A 17,537-nucleotide genomic window follows, 5' to 3' on the forward strand; every position below is an offset into this window, starting at 1 on the left:
CCATTTATCTGAGATACATGTACTAGGATGTGTCTGGAGGCACCAAAATCTGGTAAAATACGTAATATTGCAAACTAGAGTGTGTCTAAGTAATTAGCTACTAACCTAATGAGATTTATTAAGTAGGTATTAAATAGTTATTAAATTATCTGTCCTACCATTAATACCATAATGATAGAATAAGTTATCATGACGAAATAACTATTCATACATAACTTTTCATATTTGATCAAACAAAAGGAATATTTTGTGTTAGGTTTGGAAGCATAGGTAATGATGATCAAATTAAAATAATGAAGGACTCCATTTTCGAAGTATTTTGAGATCTAGATTTTTAGAAACTGTAGACCATGTTAATTAAATTAGAATACATATAAATTATGAAGATGTACTCCTACTATTATGAAATCACCTACTACACTCAAATAATTGAGGCTAGAGTGGTGGCCAAAGAATACACACAAGAGTATTGAGTCGAACTCCTTTTCTTACAATCAAGTGGCTTAAGGACCCCCTTCAGAGATAAGAGAAAGATTTACCCCAACTTGACGAATCACATACAAAATGTGAGTCTTGAGTTGTGAATAGATATTTTATCTTTTTTCACAAGTTATCCTCGCCTTGGTATTAAATATATATTTTTTATTATTTTCCACCCGTTATTCGAAGCCCACATTGGAACTCCGACTAAATTCGGATCGTGCTCTGCAGGGCCCATTCGGGGGTGGCACTCCCTACAGGATTTTCTACATACCCAGGGCTCGAATCCGGTATTAAATATATATATACTTGTAGTAGTTAGAGTTAAGATTTCAAAACATGATTAATAAGATTACTTTGATAAAATACATATTTAATTAAAAATATTTAAAATGGGCGTCAAGTTGACATGGATTAAGTAATACGAAACGTTGGACAGTTTAATAAGATTACTTCTGAGGTGCTATATAGATGGTCCAATTGCTTTTTTTGTATGATTGTGNCGGTATTAAATATATATATACTTGTAGTAGTTAGAGTTAAGATTTCAAAACATGATTAATAAGATTACTTTGATAAAATACATATTTAATTAAAAATATTTAAAATGGGCGTCAAGTTGACATGGATTAAGTAATACGAAAAGTTGGACAATCATCTAAATGTTTATATGATTTTTTAAATATATTTTAAATTATTTATTATTGTAATTTATAGTAATGTTTACTTAGTTTTTAAATAATATATATTAATTACTACCTTTTGAATTTTCAATTAACGTGGCATAGATAGAATTTCGAGAGTCAACCAATTTTATATGTATTTAAGAATATTTCAAGTTTTTAATTTTGAGATTTATAGTACTTTTACATACAAGTAAAAGAAGAAACTACTTGTCATTTTTAGTATATATAGAGAATTTTTTTTCTTCATATTTTATCCTTAATATTGATTATGTATCCTCAAATCATTTTCTGGATATCTAAAAATACTACACATCAATTAAAATAAAGATTGTGATAAATTTGATATTAATTATTATTTTTTAAGAAATATACAAAAATCTAATGTAAACGAGTAAATAATGAACTCTGAAAAGTAATTTGTTTTTCTTCTTCTCTTGCTTTAATGTACCATCAATTTTTTTGGGTCCTAAAGAGACGTTAAAAAAAATAATGAAACTTTATTTAAAATGAAAGGTGTTCAAAATCTCAACGATTGAAATTCTTCTATAGATGGTCCAACTGCTTTTTTTGTATGATTGTGACAATTTAAGCTCATGTCACATTGTCACATATTTGTTTTTTGAGCTATGTCATAATTAAATTAAAAAAAGAAATTTTCAAGAATCAAAGCGAATATTAATGTGTGTCATAAGTTTGAATTGTAACAAATATATGATATTAGTATTTGACACGAGGGGAATATATGTGATACATCTAACACAGGATGAATTAAAAAAAATATCGATAAATTTTAATTTTTAGCTAAACTTAAAAGCTTTTAAGATTGAGTGAGACAATAATTGACCTTTCAATTATTTTGTTTAGCACATGAAAAAGTAATGATATATACATTGTAATTATTTTTAGTTTATAAACATTGAAATGCTCTCTTAAGAAAGTAGTTTTCACCGATATCTAGCATCTTATTCCCTTTTTAAAATTATTTTCAAAAGAGTATTTAAATTTTCACCAAGGATAACAATAATTTAATATAATAAGATGATTCCTTACTCATAATATAGTGTTTTAATTTTACTTTGGATATTGTGATAAACTATATGAGCTATCGAAAAAAAAGTTACGAAAGATACTTATTAGACTAAGAAATCAACAAGTAATAAAATGTTATTTTACTATTCATCCATACTAGTAATCATAGTAGAGGCGGATTCACGTGATGGGTTAAGGGTGCAGTCGTGCATCCATAATTTCAAAAAAAAAATCGATAAATATGTATATTATACTTTTAAGAACCATTATATTATTTAAATGAATTCTCACACATATTAAGTGGGTTAGGTCACTTGATTAGCATGCAACTTAAGCTCATGAGCGTTGCTGCAAAACATGACCAACCTAAAAGTGGTCTCCAAATCAACTTCATCCAACTGTGACATTTAATTTAGCGAAAAGGGTCTGATATACCCTTTAACTTTATCATTTAGAGTTGATATATCTCTCATTACGAAAGTAACTCATATTTACTCTTACCGTATACAAATGACTCACATATACTCTTACCGTTACAAAAGGAGCTCACATATACCCTTCATCTAAAGGAAGTGAAAAAATTAGTTTTAATTTTTTTTTAAAAAAAAAATTCAAAAAATTCATGTAGGGGTATATATGTGATCCTTCTAACAAAGTTTAAGGTATATTTGATATTTTTCATACAAAAAATATTTTTTGACTTTTTTGACTATCATTGTTCGAGTTTGTTATTCTTTTTTTTTCTTTCATTCTTTAGTGTAAAGAAAAAAAATTTAACAAATTTTTTACGGCAATATTGTAATTTAGTTTTTGTATTTGTAAAGATAAAATAAAAATCTAAAATAAATTTTACAAGAAAATTAGTGAAACTAAATAAAACAAATTTAAATTAGTCGTTGAAACAAAAAAAGTAAAAAAAAAAATGTGTCTGGAGGATCAAATATACCCCATATGGATTATATTTATTTCAAAAAAATAATTTAAAAAATTAAATTAAAATTAATTTTTTCACTTCTGTTGGGAAAAAAAGGTATATGCGAGTCATTTGTATAACAATAGGGGTATATATGAGCCACTTTTATAACGATAGATATATCAACTCAAAATGACAAAGTTGAGAAGTATATCAGACCATTTTCCTACAAAGACAAGTAGGTGTGGAATTAGAAACTTAACAAATAATGAATCGATTCATCCACTCTCTCCATATAAATGACAAGTTTTGAGTTATTGTAAGATATGATTTTTTAAGAAAAGACAAATAGTAGAATATTAATTTTCTATTCTATTTGCAATATTAATTACTGACTCATCAAATTATTTTTTCGATATCAAATCATAATTGTATTCATATCTATCATTATTTAGTAAGGGATACAAAAATTACATTGTGGAAAGTATAAGTCAACGGAGAGAGTACTTGTCGATTTTAGCATTACTAAGAGAAATATTTTTTTTCATATTTTACACTTAATATTAATTACGTATTTCTCAAGATATGAACTACACATCAATTAATATGTTTGAAATTCTTGTGAGGTGCTATAGATCTAGTGGTCCAATTGTCTTTTATTAATCAAGATGTGAACTACACATCATATAAATGTTTGAAATTCTTGTGAGGTGCTATAATCTACTGGTCCAATTGTCTTTTATTAATCAATTGACCTATATAACCAAAAAAAGAGTGTATATAGCACGTGGATAATTAAGATATAATAATTGATGATAATTTAGGTAGTAAAATTTCACCTTTTTAGAGAAACAACATAATTCTAAATATTAAAAAAAAAATACATTAACAAGATAATATCAGCATATCGATGAAATGTTTACATGAAACAGCAAAATTATTCATACAATGTCTAATACTTATTCCACAAGTACACTCAAAATAGCAGTACAACAGAGAATTGATCATCAGGCTTGAAAGAAAATATAGAGAAAGCACATAGAATAATCTATCTAGTGATATGCGCGATAAAATAATCTAACTCCATTTGAGAAGCACCCCCTTTCTCTGTAGACTTCCTCACGGCTTCTCCGAATTCTTTTGCTCTTTTCCTAATCTCATCTCCTTCTTCTGATGCCATTAACTTCCTCACGACATTATCAATGGTGGATGCAGTGACCACCTCATCGCGTTTCTTGTCCCATTCCCTAATGACTAGGCCTATTTTCAACATTTCTGTTAATAAAAAACCATTTTTTGGGTGGTCAGAATGTGTGGGCCAAGCAATTATTGGGACTCCCATAGTAATGGTCTCTACACAAGAAGCCCAATCACACGCACACAAGAACCCACCAATGGATGAATGAGCCAAGATCTCTGTTTGTGGTGCCCAATCTCTAACCAGTAATCCAACCTCGTTTACTCTTTCCTCAAACCCTGCATGAAACTCAAATTTTCTATTGAGGTCTCCACCGAGATAGATATCTCCATTATCAGGATCATTCATCAACCATATGAACTTTTGTTTGCTAAGCTCTAAACCCATTGCGAGCTCCTTAATTTGTTCATCAGAAAATGAAGTCAACATATCATAAGATACGTAAAGAACTGATTTTGGAGGTTGTTTGTCCAACCAATCCAAACAGGGGAATCCGTTTTTTTCTTTCTTAGTAGGCCGGAGAACCGGTCCTATTGCCCATTGCTTCTTGTCTTGTCCAATTCCAAGCAACTCAATAAAAGCANGTCTCCACCGAGATAGATATCTCCATTATCAGGATCATTCATCAACCATATGAACTTTTGTTTGCTAAGCTCTAAACCCATTGCGAGCTCCTTAATTTGTTCATCAGAAAATGAAGTCAACATATCATAAGATACGTAAAGAACTGATTTTGGAGGTTGTTTGTCCAACCAATCCAAACAGGGGAATCCGTTTTTTTCTTTCTTAGTAGGCCGAAGAACCGGTCCTATTGCCCATTGCTTCTTGTCTTGTCCAATTCCAAGCAAGTCAATAAAAGCATTAGTACCTTCCATTACTTTGCTTGTATTATGAATATCGCCCGCAGAACTATTCCCTATATACTGAACTTGAAAAGATGATATCCGCATGATTTCTTCGCAATACCATCCTTGAGAGGATGGTAACTTTTGAAGTAGTTGTTGTTCAATCGGAATAGGCAATCCCACATGAGGAAATATGTGATCACAATACATACCAAAGGCTGAAATCACAGGGTTAAAGATGTAGGACTCTGCATTATCGAAAGATGAAATATCCTGAACATTATAAGACATTAAACAATCATAAATCATGACAATTCGTCTTGATTTAGACGAAATATCACGTAAAAAGGAAGTAATGGACTGGCGGAGATGCATGGTAACATTCCAGAATAAGTGGAAATGTTTAGGTACTTCACTGGGGATATCAGGGTCGAGTGGAGTAGGAGTCATTTGGAGGTCATGAAAATGAATATTGGCTAAATCAGAAGGATTTAATGCGGTGGCACGAGTCTTAGTGTCGTGATTGTAAGTAGGTAGGCTAAGATAATGAACAGAGAGACCATAAGAAGAGATTAGGCAAGCAAATTGGAGAAAAGGGTCAAGATGACTTTGAGTTTGAAATGGAACCATAACTACAACAACTTCATCACCTAATTGTTTCTTCAAGTTTGCAATATTCTGAGTGTTATCCATTGAAAAGACACTGTTGTTTTTTTTGGATATGGAAATGTTTGATAAGAGAGAGTATTGGATGAGGGTGGAGAATGAGAGTGAGAAGTTAAAAGGAGTTATTAAGTAGGTATTTGGCCAAGAACCCAAAAATTATTTCACTCTATTTAAGTGATTTTATTTTATTTTTTAAATTTCTAAAAACTAGCAAAATAATTTAACTTTTACAACTCTATTTTTATAATACAAAATGTCAGTACCAGTACTATTGAACATTGAAAGCAACCACATGGAGTCAGGTCTCTGTCTCGCATAACATTGCAAATAAACCACAATATTTTACTATTGAAAGAAGCAAAATCAATAATCGTAATACTAGCTATTAAGAATAATTCTCTCTATTTCATATTAAGTAAAAATTGTGAGACAATGCACATCTATTAAGAAAAATATTTAAGGTCATAATTTAAAGAAAATTTTAGATAAATCCTACGGTGTTGAGAGCTAATTACATTATATTCATGTTCTTTTTCAAATTACAAAAAATTCCTTAATTTCAATGGAATCCGGGTATATCCCAAAACGTCCTGGTAACATCGTGTCTCGGTTTCGGATACATCTCTCAACATCCCGATACATCGCGTAAAGTAATATTTCTGAGAATAGAGATGTTTTGTAATTTTTTCAAATAGGTTTAGAGAATATGGTAAAATAAATTGTATATTTAGATAATTTTTCTTAATTTAAACAATATTTTTCACTATTGTCCTTCGTGAAATTATAAATATAACTTTTTAAATAGTGCCAATTTATTTTTTAGAAGATATAAAACTTTATTAAAGCAAAGGCATTTATACGAAAAAACATCTATCTTAAACTTTAGTATTTCCTATCTCATAACATCACTAATAAACCACTTTTTTTTTTATGATTGGAAGAAGCAAATCAATCATGCCGGTTGGCGCATTTATTTGGTTGGTGGAAGTACTTAAAACGTTTTCCTGTTTGATTGATGGGTAAAATAAATAAAATAGTGTTTTAAAATAATAAAAAACTGGACTAATATTTCAAAATAGGAAAAAATGTGCTGAATACACAACTTATTTTATTGTATTCTCTAAACTTCACTCTCTCTCTTCTATTCTCGAATATATCACTCTTACGCAATGTATCGAGACGGGTGTGTTTCGTATCAACAAATGTATTGGTGGTATGCGAAGTATCAGGAGTTGAGTGATGTATCGGGACAAATATGTCTTGTATCAACAAATGTAATGTATCAGAAAGTTAAGTGATGTATCCGAAATCCTTAAATTTTAAGAGATTTTGTAATTTGAAAAAGAGTAAACATATGACGTAATTAACTCTTAACACTATGAGATTTGTGTAATTTTTACTTTATAGTAAAAGTTGGATGGTTCTTCTTCCCCCTCCCCGAAGGATCAATAGAGTTTCTACTTATCCTATAATGTTGACAAAAGTCTTCAACCACTTGAGCAAGCCTCATTTGTCAAAAATTTCCCTATTACTTGAGTTGAAAACACTATTTCTTTTAATATGTTGAACAACTATATTAAGAAAAAAAATTAAAACTATTTTTGTAATTTTAAAAATATAATGTAGCTTTATAAAATTATCTTACCCATGTTTTAATCTCTCTTTTATTTAGATGCTATAAAATTGGGCCATTAAAATTTGTGCCAGTCACATTGTGTTCAACCCATATGGCTGCAAATATTATGTAAACAAAAACAACTATATAATGTATCGATATTGTATAAATAATATATAATAATATTTTGATAGTATATCATTATGTATCAGAGACGTATATACAATAAAACATACATTACAAACCTATGTCTCTTCATTTCAAATTTTCTCTAAACAATCTCAAAGTATAAATATAAGAAAAATGACAGAAATCCCACTTTTAAGTTCTCTTATTACCATTATCCCCTATTAGTTTTATAAATCCCCAAAATCTCTCATTTTTGCGCATCAGATTAATGTATCAGCGCATCAGATTAATGTATCTCGCATNTTAGATGCTATAAAATTGGGCCATTAAAATTTGTGCCAGTCACATTGTGTTCAACCCATATGGCTGCAAATATTATGTAAACAAAAACAACTATATAATGTATCGATATTATATAAATAATATATAACAATATTTTGATAGTATATAATTATGTATCAGAGATGTATATACAATAAAACTTACATTACAAACCTATGTTTCTTCATTTCAAAATTTCTCTAAACAGTCCCAAAATATAAATATAAACTCCTCTCAATGTTTCGAGTACATTAATTTTTGTCTAATTTTCTCAAGATAATAATAGATAACCAATGACTTTCTTAGGCCCATAATAAATGGGCCGTATCTAGGCCCAATGTATGAAGAAGTAAAACCCTAATTCCAGTCTCTGGTAGTATATGTACGGCTCCAATGCTTAAAACTCAACTCAGTTCTTTTCTTCTTCTTCCTCCTCCTTGTTATCTTTATCTTTTTTAATTTCTGATTTTTATCTGAATTATTGTTTTGCCTTTGAATTAAAACTGTTGAAATAATTAAGGATATGGTTTTATTTCTCTGCATTTTTATGCAAAAAAATAGAGGCAGAAATTTATTGCAGGAAAGTTGAGTCGCTTCACCCGTATTGATTATTACTAGGTGCAGTGAATTTACATCCTGCTATATCTTCCATATTTTTTTTGGAAATTATATTAATTTTTTGTTTGGGGTTTTTTCCTATGATGGCATGAAATCTTTGAGACCTGAATTCTCTATTTTGATGACAACTACAAGCAATTTTTCTGAGGATTTTACCCCCATTGTTTTTTATTTTTACTAAAAAAAATGATTTGAGTGATTGATAAAAATTACACGAAGTCTGTTTATGTTGAAAATAAACAGGAGCTTAGTGTATCGATTTTATTTTTGAGATGATGATCGCACTGGGCTCTGAGCAGTTTATTAAAACTGTTTATAGTGATGCACAATTGCTGCCTAGAAAGCTATATCTGATCACTATTTTTTTTTTTTTTATAGAAAATTAGGTTTAGTAGGCGTTTGGACATGTCATATGAAAGTTTTTACATAAATGAAATCCTTGAGATGTCTAGATTTAGGATTTTTCGAATATAAAATTGACCTAGTGAAAATAATTTATTTCATATAATAAGTATTCTTATACATTTCTATTTATTTTGACCGATAAACGACTCAAAATTCTAGTTTTACATGTTGTTATCAACTTTATATCATCATATAAACGGGAGCGCTGGCTGCGAATGCTATCCGAAAGTGGACAATGGCATATCCAAGTATGAACTGGAATTGCGTTAAATTAGATTCTGCCACACTATCATACAATGTCTATACTAATTCCACAAGCATACTTACAATAGCTCGAGATTATTATCACTTTGCCAGTCGAATAGTTCGTGACACTATGGTGTTAAAAATTAGCTCTAGTACACAGTAGATTCAAAAATCAACAGCTCATGATGATTCAATACCCGTATTAGTCGTATAATAGACGTTCCCCAGCATTCTTTTACCAGATTGCAATGAATATAACTGATGTTAAACTATCTAACACTCATTGAATCACTTTGGGGCATTGGTAGTTGAAGGATAATTAGGAAAAAACATCTTTCTGATTCTCTGATATACTGGACTTGACCATTCATAAGCTGTAGGATTCTTCGACACATGCTTAGCCCTAGACCTTGTTGAGTTACCCACTGACTATTATGGAACATATCTTGAATCAATTCATGAGGAAGACCTTCACCAGGACAAACAATCCTTTTCCCACAAAACACACAAAAACTACAAGTTAAAAAAACATTTTATGGTGGAAGAATGTTGATATAGCTCATGTACTGGAAAAGTAAAAGTTACCTGAACTCAATATGTACCATAGTTACTCCATCTGAAATTTGATTTATACTTGGTTGAAGATGGACTTCTACCCACCCTTGTTGGGATGGTGTGTAGCTTGCCATAATCTGCAAGAAATCAGCAAAAACCTGTTGAATTCTCACTTGATCTCCATAGACCCTCAATGTCTTGATTTCATCTGGAATATCCCGGATAAGTTGCACACCTCTTTCCCTCAATAATAACATAACTTGGCTAACAACAGCATCTATCACACTCGCAAGAAAAAATTCTCCTTTCTCAAGCTCCAGTGAACTGTTACAAGTTTAATGGTTAAATCATCTTCGCAACAAACATTACAAATTGAAGCAAAGGAAAAATATAAAACACTTCTATATGGAATTACCCATCCTCAATATTGTCCAGATCAATATCCCTTATGATCTTAGACATTTGTCTCTCACAAGCAGCACTTGTTTCCAGAAACTGCTTCTGGTTTTCGGTCAATTCTGTGGCCTCTAGTAATGAATTTGTAAAGCGTATACCATTTAGAGGATTCTTTATTTCCCGACAAATGTAAGCCAACTCTTTCATCCGAAAGTTACTAGTCTTTTCCTGTTGTCTCTGCATTAGAGTTTTCTGCAATTCAGGACTTGCAATCTGCAAGAAACAAAAGGCCCCAATAATTTGGCCATCCACATTGACTCTCTTGTTTGCAGTCAAAAGAGCTTGAACAAATTTTCCATTTCGGTCAGAAAAGGAAAAAGGGAACTTGTCTATCTCCTGGCCTCCAATTGCCTTATGCAACATGATCATGAATTTTGTCATGGCGTCTGGGCCCTTGAGCCGGCAGAAAGTGCCAAAAATCTCACCAACCAACATTTTCCCAATGATTTCTTCTTTGTTCCAACCACTAAGTTTTTCCATCGCAGTGTTCCACTCAAAGCAACAAGTGTTCTCATCTGATACAAAAATGGGCGGGATCAGAGGATTAGGGCTGTGCATAATGGCCTTGTAATCACCTTGTATGCGAACAAATTTGTCCAGTACTACTTTTTGGGCGGTAATATCCTGGCCAATGAAGCAGACACCAACAATGTTATTTGTGTAGTCTTTGCTAGAGCAAGCATTAACCACCACAAAAACAGTCTTCTTCAGTTGCTCAGCTCCAAATGTCCTCAACTTTATTTCTATGTTCTTATCGTCTTCACCTGTGATTGGTTTAGCAACAATATTAGGTTTATCTCCACTTTCATTTTCTGTAGGTGGCTGGGACACAAAGAGGGTGGATACCAATCAGTTTCAATTACAATGTGCAATATACTCAAGCTACATAAGCGCTAAAGAGACAATGTTGATACCCACTGTCGGGATTAGCCTGAATCTGATATTAAATGCAACTTCATTTTATACACCCATGGCTCTGAAATCACCTAGAGTTGATCAACATTGAAACTGACCTCCCAACATAACTCATCTCATGATTAAATCAGAAAGCTTTGACACAAGTTGTTACATGCTAAATGATCAATAAAAGATCTTGATTACTTCTCATGTTTCCATTTCAGGTGGTTTATGACATGGTACGGTTTCTGGGCTAGCTTATCACAATCTAATCAACACTTCATATGTGCTAACGTCTAACTTCTAAGTGCATAGTGACAATCCACACTACTAACATAATAGCACTAATTAGTGGAAATTTTTGCAAAGAGTATGGGAGGCGATGTATAGGATTATTTTGAAACCAAAAAACAAAAAAAATAGGAGAGGAGTGAACAGTTAGGTAAAATATTAAATATTTCTGTCAGACCAGGGTAAACACATGTTTATGGATATCATAAATTAGTCAATTCTTATCAGAAGCAGTATATAAATCTTTATGAACCTGCAACCTCTAGTTTACGCAGGGATATGGATGATATACGTTTAATGTATTAAAAGTGCCAATGTCTAAACATGAACGTAAAAAGAACACATCTTGCTAAGAGCTTCTTATCCGTAAAACCAAACATGCAACCCCTCCCATTCGCACATCCTCTTTCCTATAAACGAAAGACTAAATCTCATGATTTCATTTACTTTTAATGGATGGAAACATATAAGCAACCATCATTTTGTTGCATGATGCCAGGAGGAATAAGTAGTGATCACTAGAACCCGTGATGTCTTTGCCACTAAAATTTTAAAAACAAAGAAGAGCAGACGAGAATTATCGCTCAATACAGCCTAAGGAAACTCCATAGATAATGAAATGCACTTATTGGAATGAAAGAAATGTAAAGCAGATTGGTATAACCTCTTAAAGCATTGCGGAGAAGGTTCTCAACAGTTCTCTGTGATTCTTCATGGACAAGATCATGAACCAACGACTTCCCTATTGCTTCTTCAACTGACAACTCTGTCAACTCGGCAACTTTAGCATTCCATCCATTTATGCGACCTTCAACATCAACGGCAAATATGGGTGCTGTAGCAGTCTCTACCAATCTAACCATTTCTCTGGCAACAGATCTCAGTTCATCCATCCCTTGCAACCCCTCTTCCCGAAGCTGAACATGCACAATAGCCTTTGAATTACTTGCCTCAGCATCCTTGAATGAATCACGTAGAATAAGCTGCAAAGAGTGAATTGCATCCATTTCTGCATTCTCCCATGGTAAACTGCGGCTCTTAACAACTTCCAAAAATGCATTAAAGGAAGAACGTGGATGCATTTTCTGCCAATCATCTTTGTCTTCTGGATGATGCTTTGCACCACCCCACTTTATCTCGCTCGCAGTGTGCGAACGGAACCAAAAAAGGAAATATTTTGAAGTTACATAAGCAACAGCCATCCCACAAACAGCAGCACCAAGAGAAGCTGCCTCAGGATACCCTGCATCAGCCAAACTATCAGTACTTAGGCCTGTTGAGTCCACATGACAAGTTAATAGCCACTCCACAATGCCCTTTATTTGGGCTTCAGTAGGTGTAATTCCCAAAGGATAGTATCTCCCCTGGTAGTACAAAGCGGCCCCATCACATTTCACAAGGTCGACAATACTTGGGTTCTGAGTAACAATCCCCGTAGGTGAGTCTCGGAGAAGCATGTCACATAACAGTGTCTGTGTCCTCAAAACACGCTTTTCAGCCAACTGCGATGCCAATTGTAATTCCATGTTTAGTTGGAGCCCGAATGCCTGCATAAGGAATTCACAGGCATAACGAAGGGGGTAAGGAATGAATCGAGTTGAACTGTGGTGCCCAACAACCAACCCCCATAATCTCATTGCATTTCGGCCTCCAGCAACTTCATCATCATTTGCATTTATAACAACAGCCAGTGTTAACGACGCAACATTTCCCATATTGACCATATACTGAAGGTGACAACCATGAGGAGCCCTAAGTGTTGAGCCAACTAAACATAAAGGCTGCTTGAGTAATTCATCCTGAATAACCCTCACAGGTGTGGCAGTACAATCCACAATCATTCTAACCCTATTCTGCTTAAACAAGAATCTTGATGCTTGTGGAATATCAGTAGCTGGATAATGCAAACCAATATAAGGTTCCAAATCCGATCTTCTACTCTCCGCCACTACCTCCCCATGTTCATCATCATGAAACTTATACACCATAACCCGATCATACCCTGTAAGCTCCCTCACACTCTTAACAACAGTATCACACAAAAGATCAATATCCCCACCAGGTAACGATTGCAAAAGCGAAATAGCTCTCACAGCAAGTTTCTGCGATTGCACAGCTCCAGCAATAGACAATGCAGGGTCTTCTGTTCTAGCTGGCTCTAAATCAATCACAATCCCCACATCAATCCTATGCAATATCGCATAAAAGGGTTTCCCAGAATTCTTCGAATGAACCCAAATCGGATTCAACAACGTAATTTCACGTGCCCCAAAAGCACCTTCAAGCAAACCAGAACTCGAAGAACTAAAAAGGGTCCTCACATCAGTTCCAATCTTGAGAATTTCAGTCTTCTCAAGACTTGGAACTGATTGCGGCATTATATCAAGCATCTCACATGCATTTTCACTGTAAGCAATAACACAAAAACTCAACTCATCAACAGCTATCGTACAGCCAAAAGGCTGAATATGACCCCCTCTTTGCATTTTATTCAAATAAGCAGTAATTTGATGCTCTGTTACAGATTCTGTAGTATTTCTAACAGATTGTGAATAATCAAAAGACTCTCCAGATTGTTCAAATGCAGCATGTAGCCTAGCATCAGTTGTATATTGTGCTACTGCTTTGCTTAATGCATTATTACTTGTACCTGAAAATTGAGATTGATTTTTTGGCTGATGATTACGACCATATTTTCCTCTACTTCCACTTCCAGATGCCATTTTTGAATCACTCAACAACAAGAACAAGATTACTGCATATTTGCAGAACAACAAGAAGTTTTTTTTTCTTTTTCCTAATAGTGAAGGAAAAAGGAGAGAGAAGCAAGACAAATATATAAAAATAGAATATGTACAAATAATATACTTTTAATAGATGTTTAGAGGTTAACAACTAGAATTGGTATACCAAAAAAAAAATTAAAAAAAATAGTTGTTGCTATCTTGAAGATAGAAGGTTCAGACTCGTTTGGTACGTGGGATAAAGAACTCGTTCAAGTGAATTCTAGATTTGAAGGTTGTGAATTTGTATAATAATCTCAAATTGATACAGTTGAATTTCTCTATAAAGATGTTGTTCGAATATTTTTTTGATTGTTATAGCAAGATGTTATTATAAAGAATATATAATAAAACGTAATATGAAAGTCGATTTAGAAAGAAAAAAACTTGATTGTTAAAAGTTACTATTATAAAGATTTGGTTGTATTAAAATTGTAACTGAATTCACGAGTAAATATTTATAGATACTTTGTGAATTTTTTTAATTATGTATAGAGGATTATGAAAAAGTTACTGAATTTATCCGAACCCAAGCAATAGGGGAGATCCTTGATTGAGTCTAAGAGTATTATACACCAACAATACAAAACCCTTTTGAATTATTAAATTAAAATTAAAGTGACTTACTATCACATGTATATTACTTATAAATAACTATTCATAATAAGCTCAATTGGATAACCCAAAAAGTTAAGCTAATTATAAATATTTTCGAAACTTCGGCTAATTCGCAGTTGTCATAACCTCGGCTGCATCAGGGAATGTAAATCGCACTAGACAAGTTCGACTCAGAAACTATAACCTTTGGTCTTCGGGTGTAGGGGAGGCTCAACGTATTTGGGGACCTAAAACGAAATTTCAATTTGAGGCCTAAAATATAAACAAACTTCATATACACATTTATTCAAATTTATTTCTATAAGTAATAAGTTGACAAATATTGAATAAAGATAAGAGTTAGAACCATAAAATCTCATGAAGTTGATGACTTGGTATACCCCATTTTAATATGCTTGTTGTATTGCTTGAAGCTAAATTTTGTTTTTTTTTTAAAAGAATTTGTAATTCACTTTGTTCAACACTTTTCATTATTAATTCTTATTTTTAACAAAGTACAAAAAATGTTAAAGTGGGTAAAATAATATATTTTTAAAATATTATACTTTTAATCATAAATAATCAATTTTTTTCTATAAAATTTTTAACACATAATTTATTCTTGATAAAAATTTGGGCGCCTAAGGCATAAGCCTTATTTTACACAGCATATAGCCGCTCCTGTTTGGATGAGCACTTTGTGCATCACACATGGGATGTAAACTGCACTAGACAAACCCTATGCGACAAACTCGACTCAGAAGAATTGAGGGGGGATCGATCCTGGATCATCTGTGTGGACGACCCCCTCCAAACTAACTGAGTCATTTCGAAGAACTATTATTATTATAAATTATTATTATTATAAAGATAAAATTATATTGATTGTGAAAAAAAAATGCTACACTTTAATGGAATAGTTGGTTAGGTATATTTGGTGACTCTATTGAATTAAAGAATGGCAAAAAGGTGTAAAGCAAGCAAAAAGTAGTTTTTGTTTGTTTGATTCCTATGGTTTTATTATTATTTAAATAAAAAAGTTATCCCTAATATTGATATTAAAGTAATAAATGCAATATATATGTATATCATTTAATTTAAATTAAATATTATATATCTTTACTTTAATCTTCAATTATCAATAAATATCGAGTGCGAATAAATATACCTCTTAATGATATTGCAAGATTTTTCTTTACCATTTATCACAAAGTAGAACTATTTGCAATAAATACAATGAAAAAAACAACACTATCTAATACAAACAAATAAATTAGGCCCAAAAAAAAAAACATAACAAAAGTTGAACAAAAACTCAGAAAAGAAACCTGATAATTTGGACTCATTCATGAACCTTTTCTTCCTTTAACTTTTCTTTTTCCCCCTTTTTATGCATAAATTTGATATCAAAAAATATTATCTAGATTTTGTCTATTGTGTTGTTTTCATGAGTTGGAAATATTTGTGGTTGTGATGAATTGACTGTTTGTTTGGTAATAAAAGCAAATCATTTCATTGGCTGCATTTGCAGATTGACCATATGCAAAGATACGAAGAGTTACCCCCTTGTCATTTAAACATATTATAAAGTATTTATATTACATATTTTTTATTCAAATTTTAAATTTACTTTTTTTATAGCAAGCGTTTCAACACAACAATAATAACATACTCGGTAAAATCTCATTAAGTAGAATTTTAGAATATAGGGAGGATGAAGTGTACATTGATTTTATCATTACTTCATGGAAGTAGGTTGCTTTCAAAAAAATTATCAATTCAAGTGTATTAAATTTACGTAAAAGAAGAAAAAAAACAATAGCAAGTGTTTTTAAATGCTTATTATATAATCTTAACAAGCATATGAAAATATGTGTAGCTAACTATATAGTATGTGTTTTCAAAGCAGAAGTTGAATGTATGACTAATTCTATGTGTAAACAATAATGACTAGGATTTTTAAATATACATATACGTATATAAGAGTATATTGTAAAGATATGACACCTGAGCCTACTTCAACCCCAAAAGCTAGCTCATGAGAGGAGGTTTGTCCAAATTCATATAAGGAGACCAAATTCTCATCCCTCTATCGATGTGGGGCTTCTTAACAGTCTCCCACACGCCCAGTCCTCAACTGGAGCGTGAACACTTCTAAATGGATGCCCAACATCGTTGAACAACAAATTGGGACACTGACACCATGTAAAGATATGACACATGAGCCTAAGGAGACCAAATTTCCATCCCTCTACCAATGTGGGACTTTTTGACATATATATTATAAAATTACATAATCTTGATATATTATGTCAAAATTACTACTAATTCAAATACCTTTTTCATTTACCCTTTAGGCTTTGCCAAAAATTTAAATTCATATGTTTCAAATTCTAAAAGCATAATATATAAACATAACCCTTAACTTGACGTCAACTGACAACTATGACCTTTAACTTTGGGTGTGCATAAGTAGACACTTAAACTTGTATAAAATTGAACAAATAAACACATTCGTCCTACATGACACCCTATATGAAAATTTTGTGTCCTACGTGGCGTCCTATATATATTATGCCATGTAGGACATGTGTGTCCACTTGTTTAATTTTATACAAGTTTAAGTGCTTGTTTGTGCACACTCAAAGTTGAAGAACATAATTGTCAGTTGAAACCAAGTTAAGAGTCATGTTTATGTATTATGCCAATTCTAAAATAGGACAACTTATGAATTCAAGATAAGTTATTTATCGAGTAAATTTCTTGATAAATATGTATATAACATTTTCATCGAAATTATTGAATTC

The 17,537-nt window shown here is 32.0% G+C and overlaps 2 protein-coding genes and 2 non-coding genes across 4 annotated transcripts; 2 read left to right on the plus strand and 2 right to left on the minus strand.

The window, feature by feature from the left end:
- Positions 1-3,991: 3,991 nt before the first annotated feature.
- LOC125866668 (zeatin O-xylosyltransferase-like) lies at positions 3,992-5,902 on the minus strand. The gene is made up of 2 exons (XM_049546980.1): positions 4,899-5,902; positions 3,992-4,614 (listed from the first exon to the last, which is right to left on the minus strand). The coding sequence occupies exons 1-2, from the start codon at positions 5,842-5,844 to the stop codon at positions 4,157-4,159; spliced, it is 1,404 nt and encodes a 467-aa protein (XP_049402937.1). The 5' UTR covers positions 5,845-5,902; the 3' UTR covers positions 3,992-4,156.
- A 2,674-nt stretch (positions 5,903-8,576) lies between these two features.
- Positions 8,577-8,651, plus strand: LOC125869498 (small nucleolar RNA R66). The gene has a single exon (XR_007446860.1). It is a non-coding gene; the product is annotated as a small nucleolar RNA R66 (small nucleolar RNA).
- A 117-nt stretch (positions 8,652-8,768) lies between these two features.
- On the plus strand, positions 8,769-8,857 carry LOC125869455 (small nucleolar RNA snoR118). Its single transcript, XR_007446828.1, has one exon. It is a non-coding gene; the product is annotated as a small nucleolar RNA snoR118 (small nucleolar RNA).
- Positions 8,858-9,243: 386 nt separating this feature from the next.
- Positions 9,244-14,140, minus strand: LOC125867231 (phytochrome B-like). The gene is made up of 4 exons (XM_049547654.1): positions 12,015-14,140; positions 10,122-10,926; positions 9,737-10,030; positions 9,244-9,640 (listed from the first exon to the last, which is right to left on the minus strand). The coding sequence occupies exons 1-4, from the start codon at positions 14,071-14,073 to the stop codon at positions 9,421-9,423; spliced, it is 3,378 nt and encodes a 1,125-aa protein (XP_049403611.1). The 5' UTR covers positions 14,074-14,140; the 3' UTR covers positions 9,244-9,420.
- Positions 14,141-17,537: the final 3,397 nt, after the last annotated feature.

Source organism: Solanum stenotomum, chromosome 6, assembly GCF_019186545.1.
Source record: "Solanum stenotomum isolate F172 chromosome 6, ASM1918654v1, whole genome shotgun sequence".
NCBI lineage: Eukaryota > Viridiplantae > Streptophyta > Magnoliopsida > Solanales > Solanaceae > Solanum > Solanum stenotomum.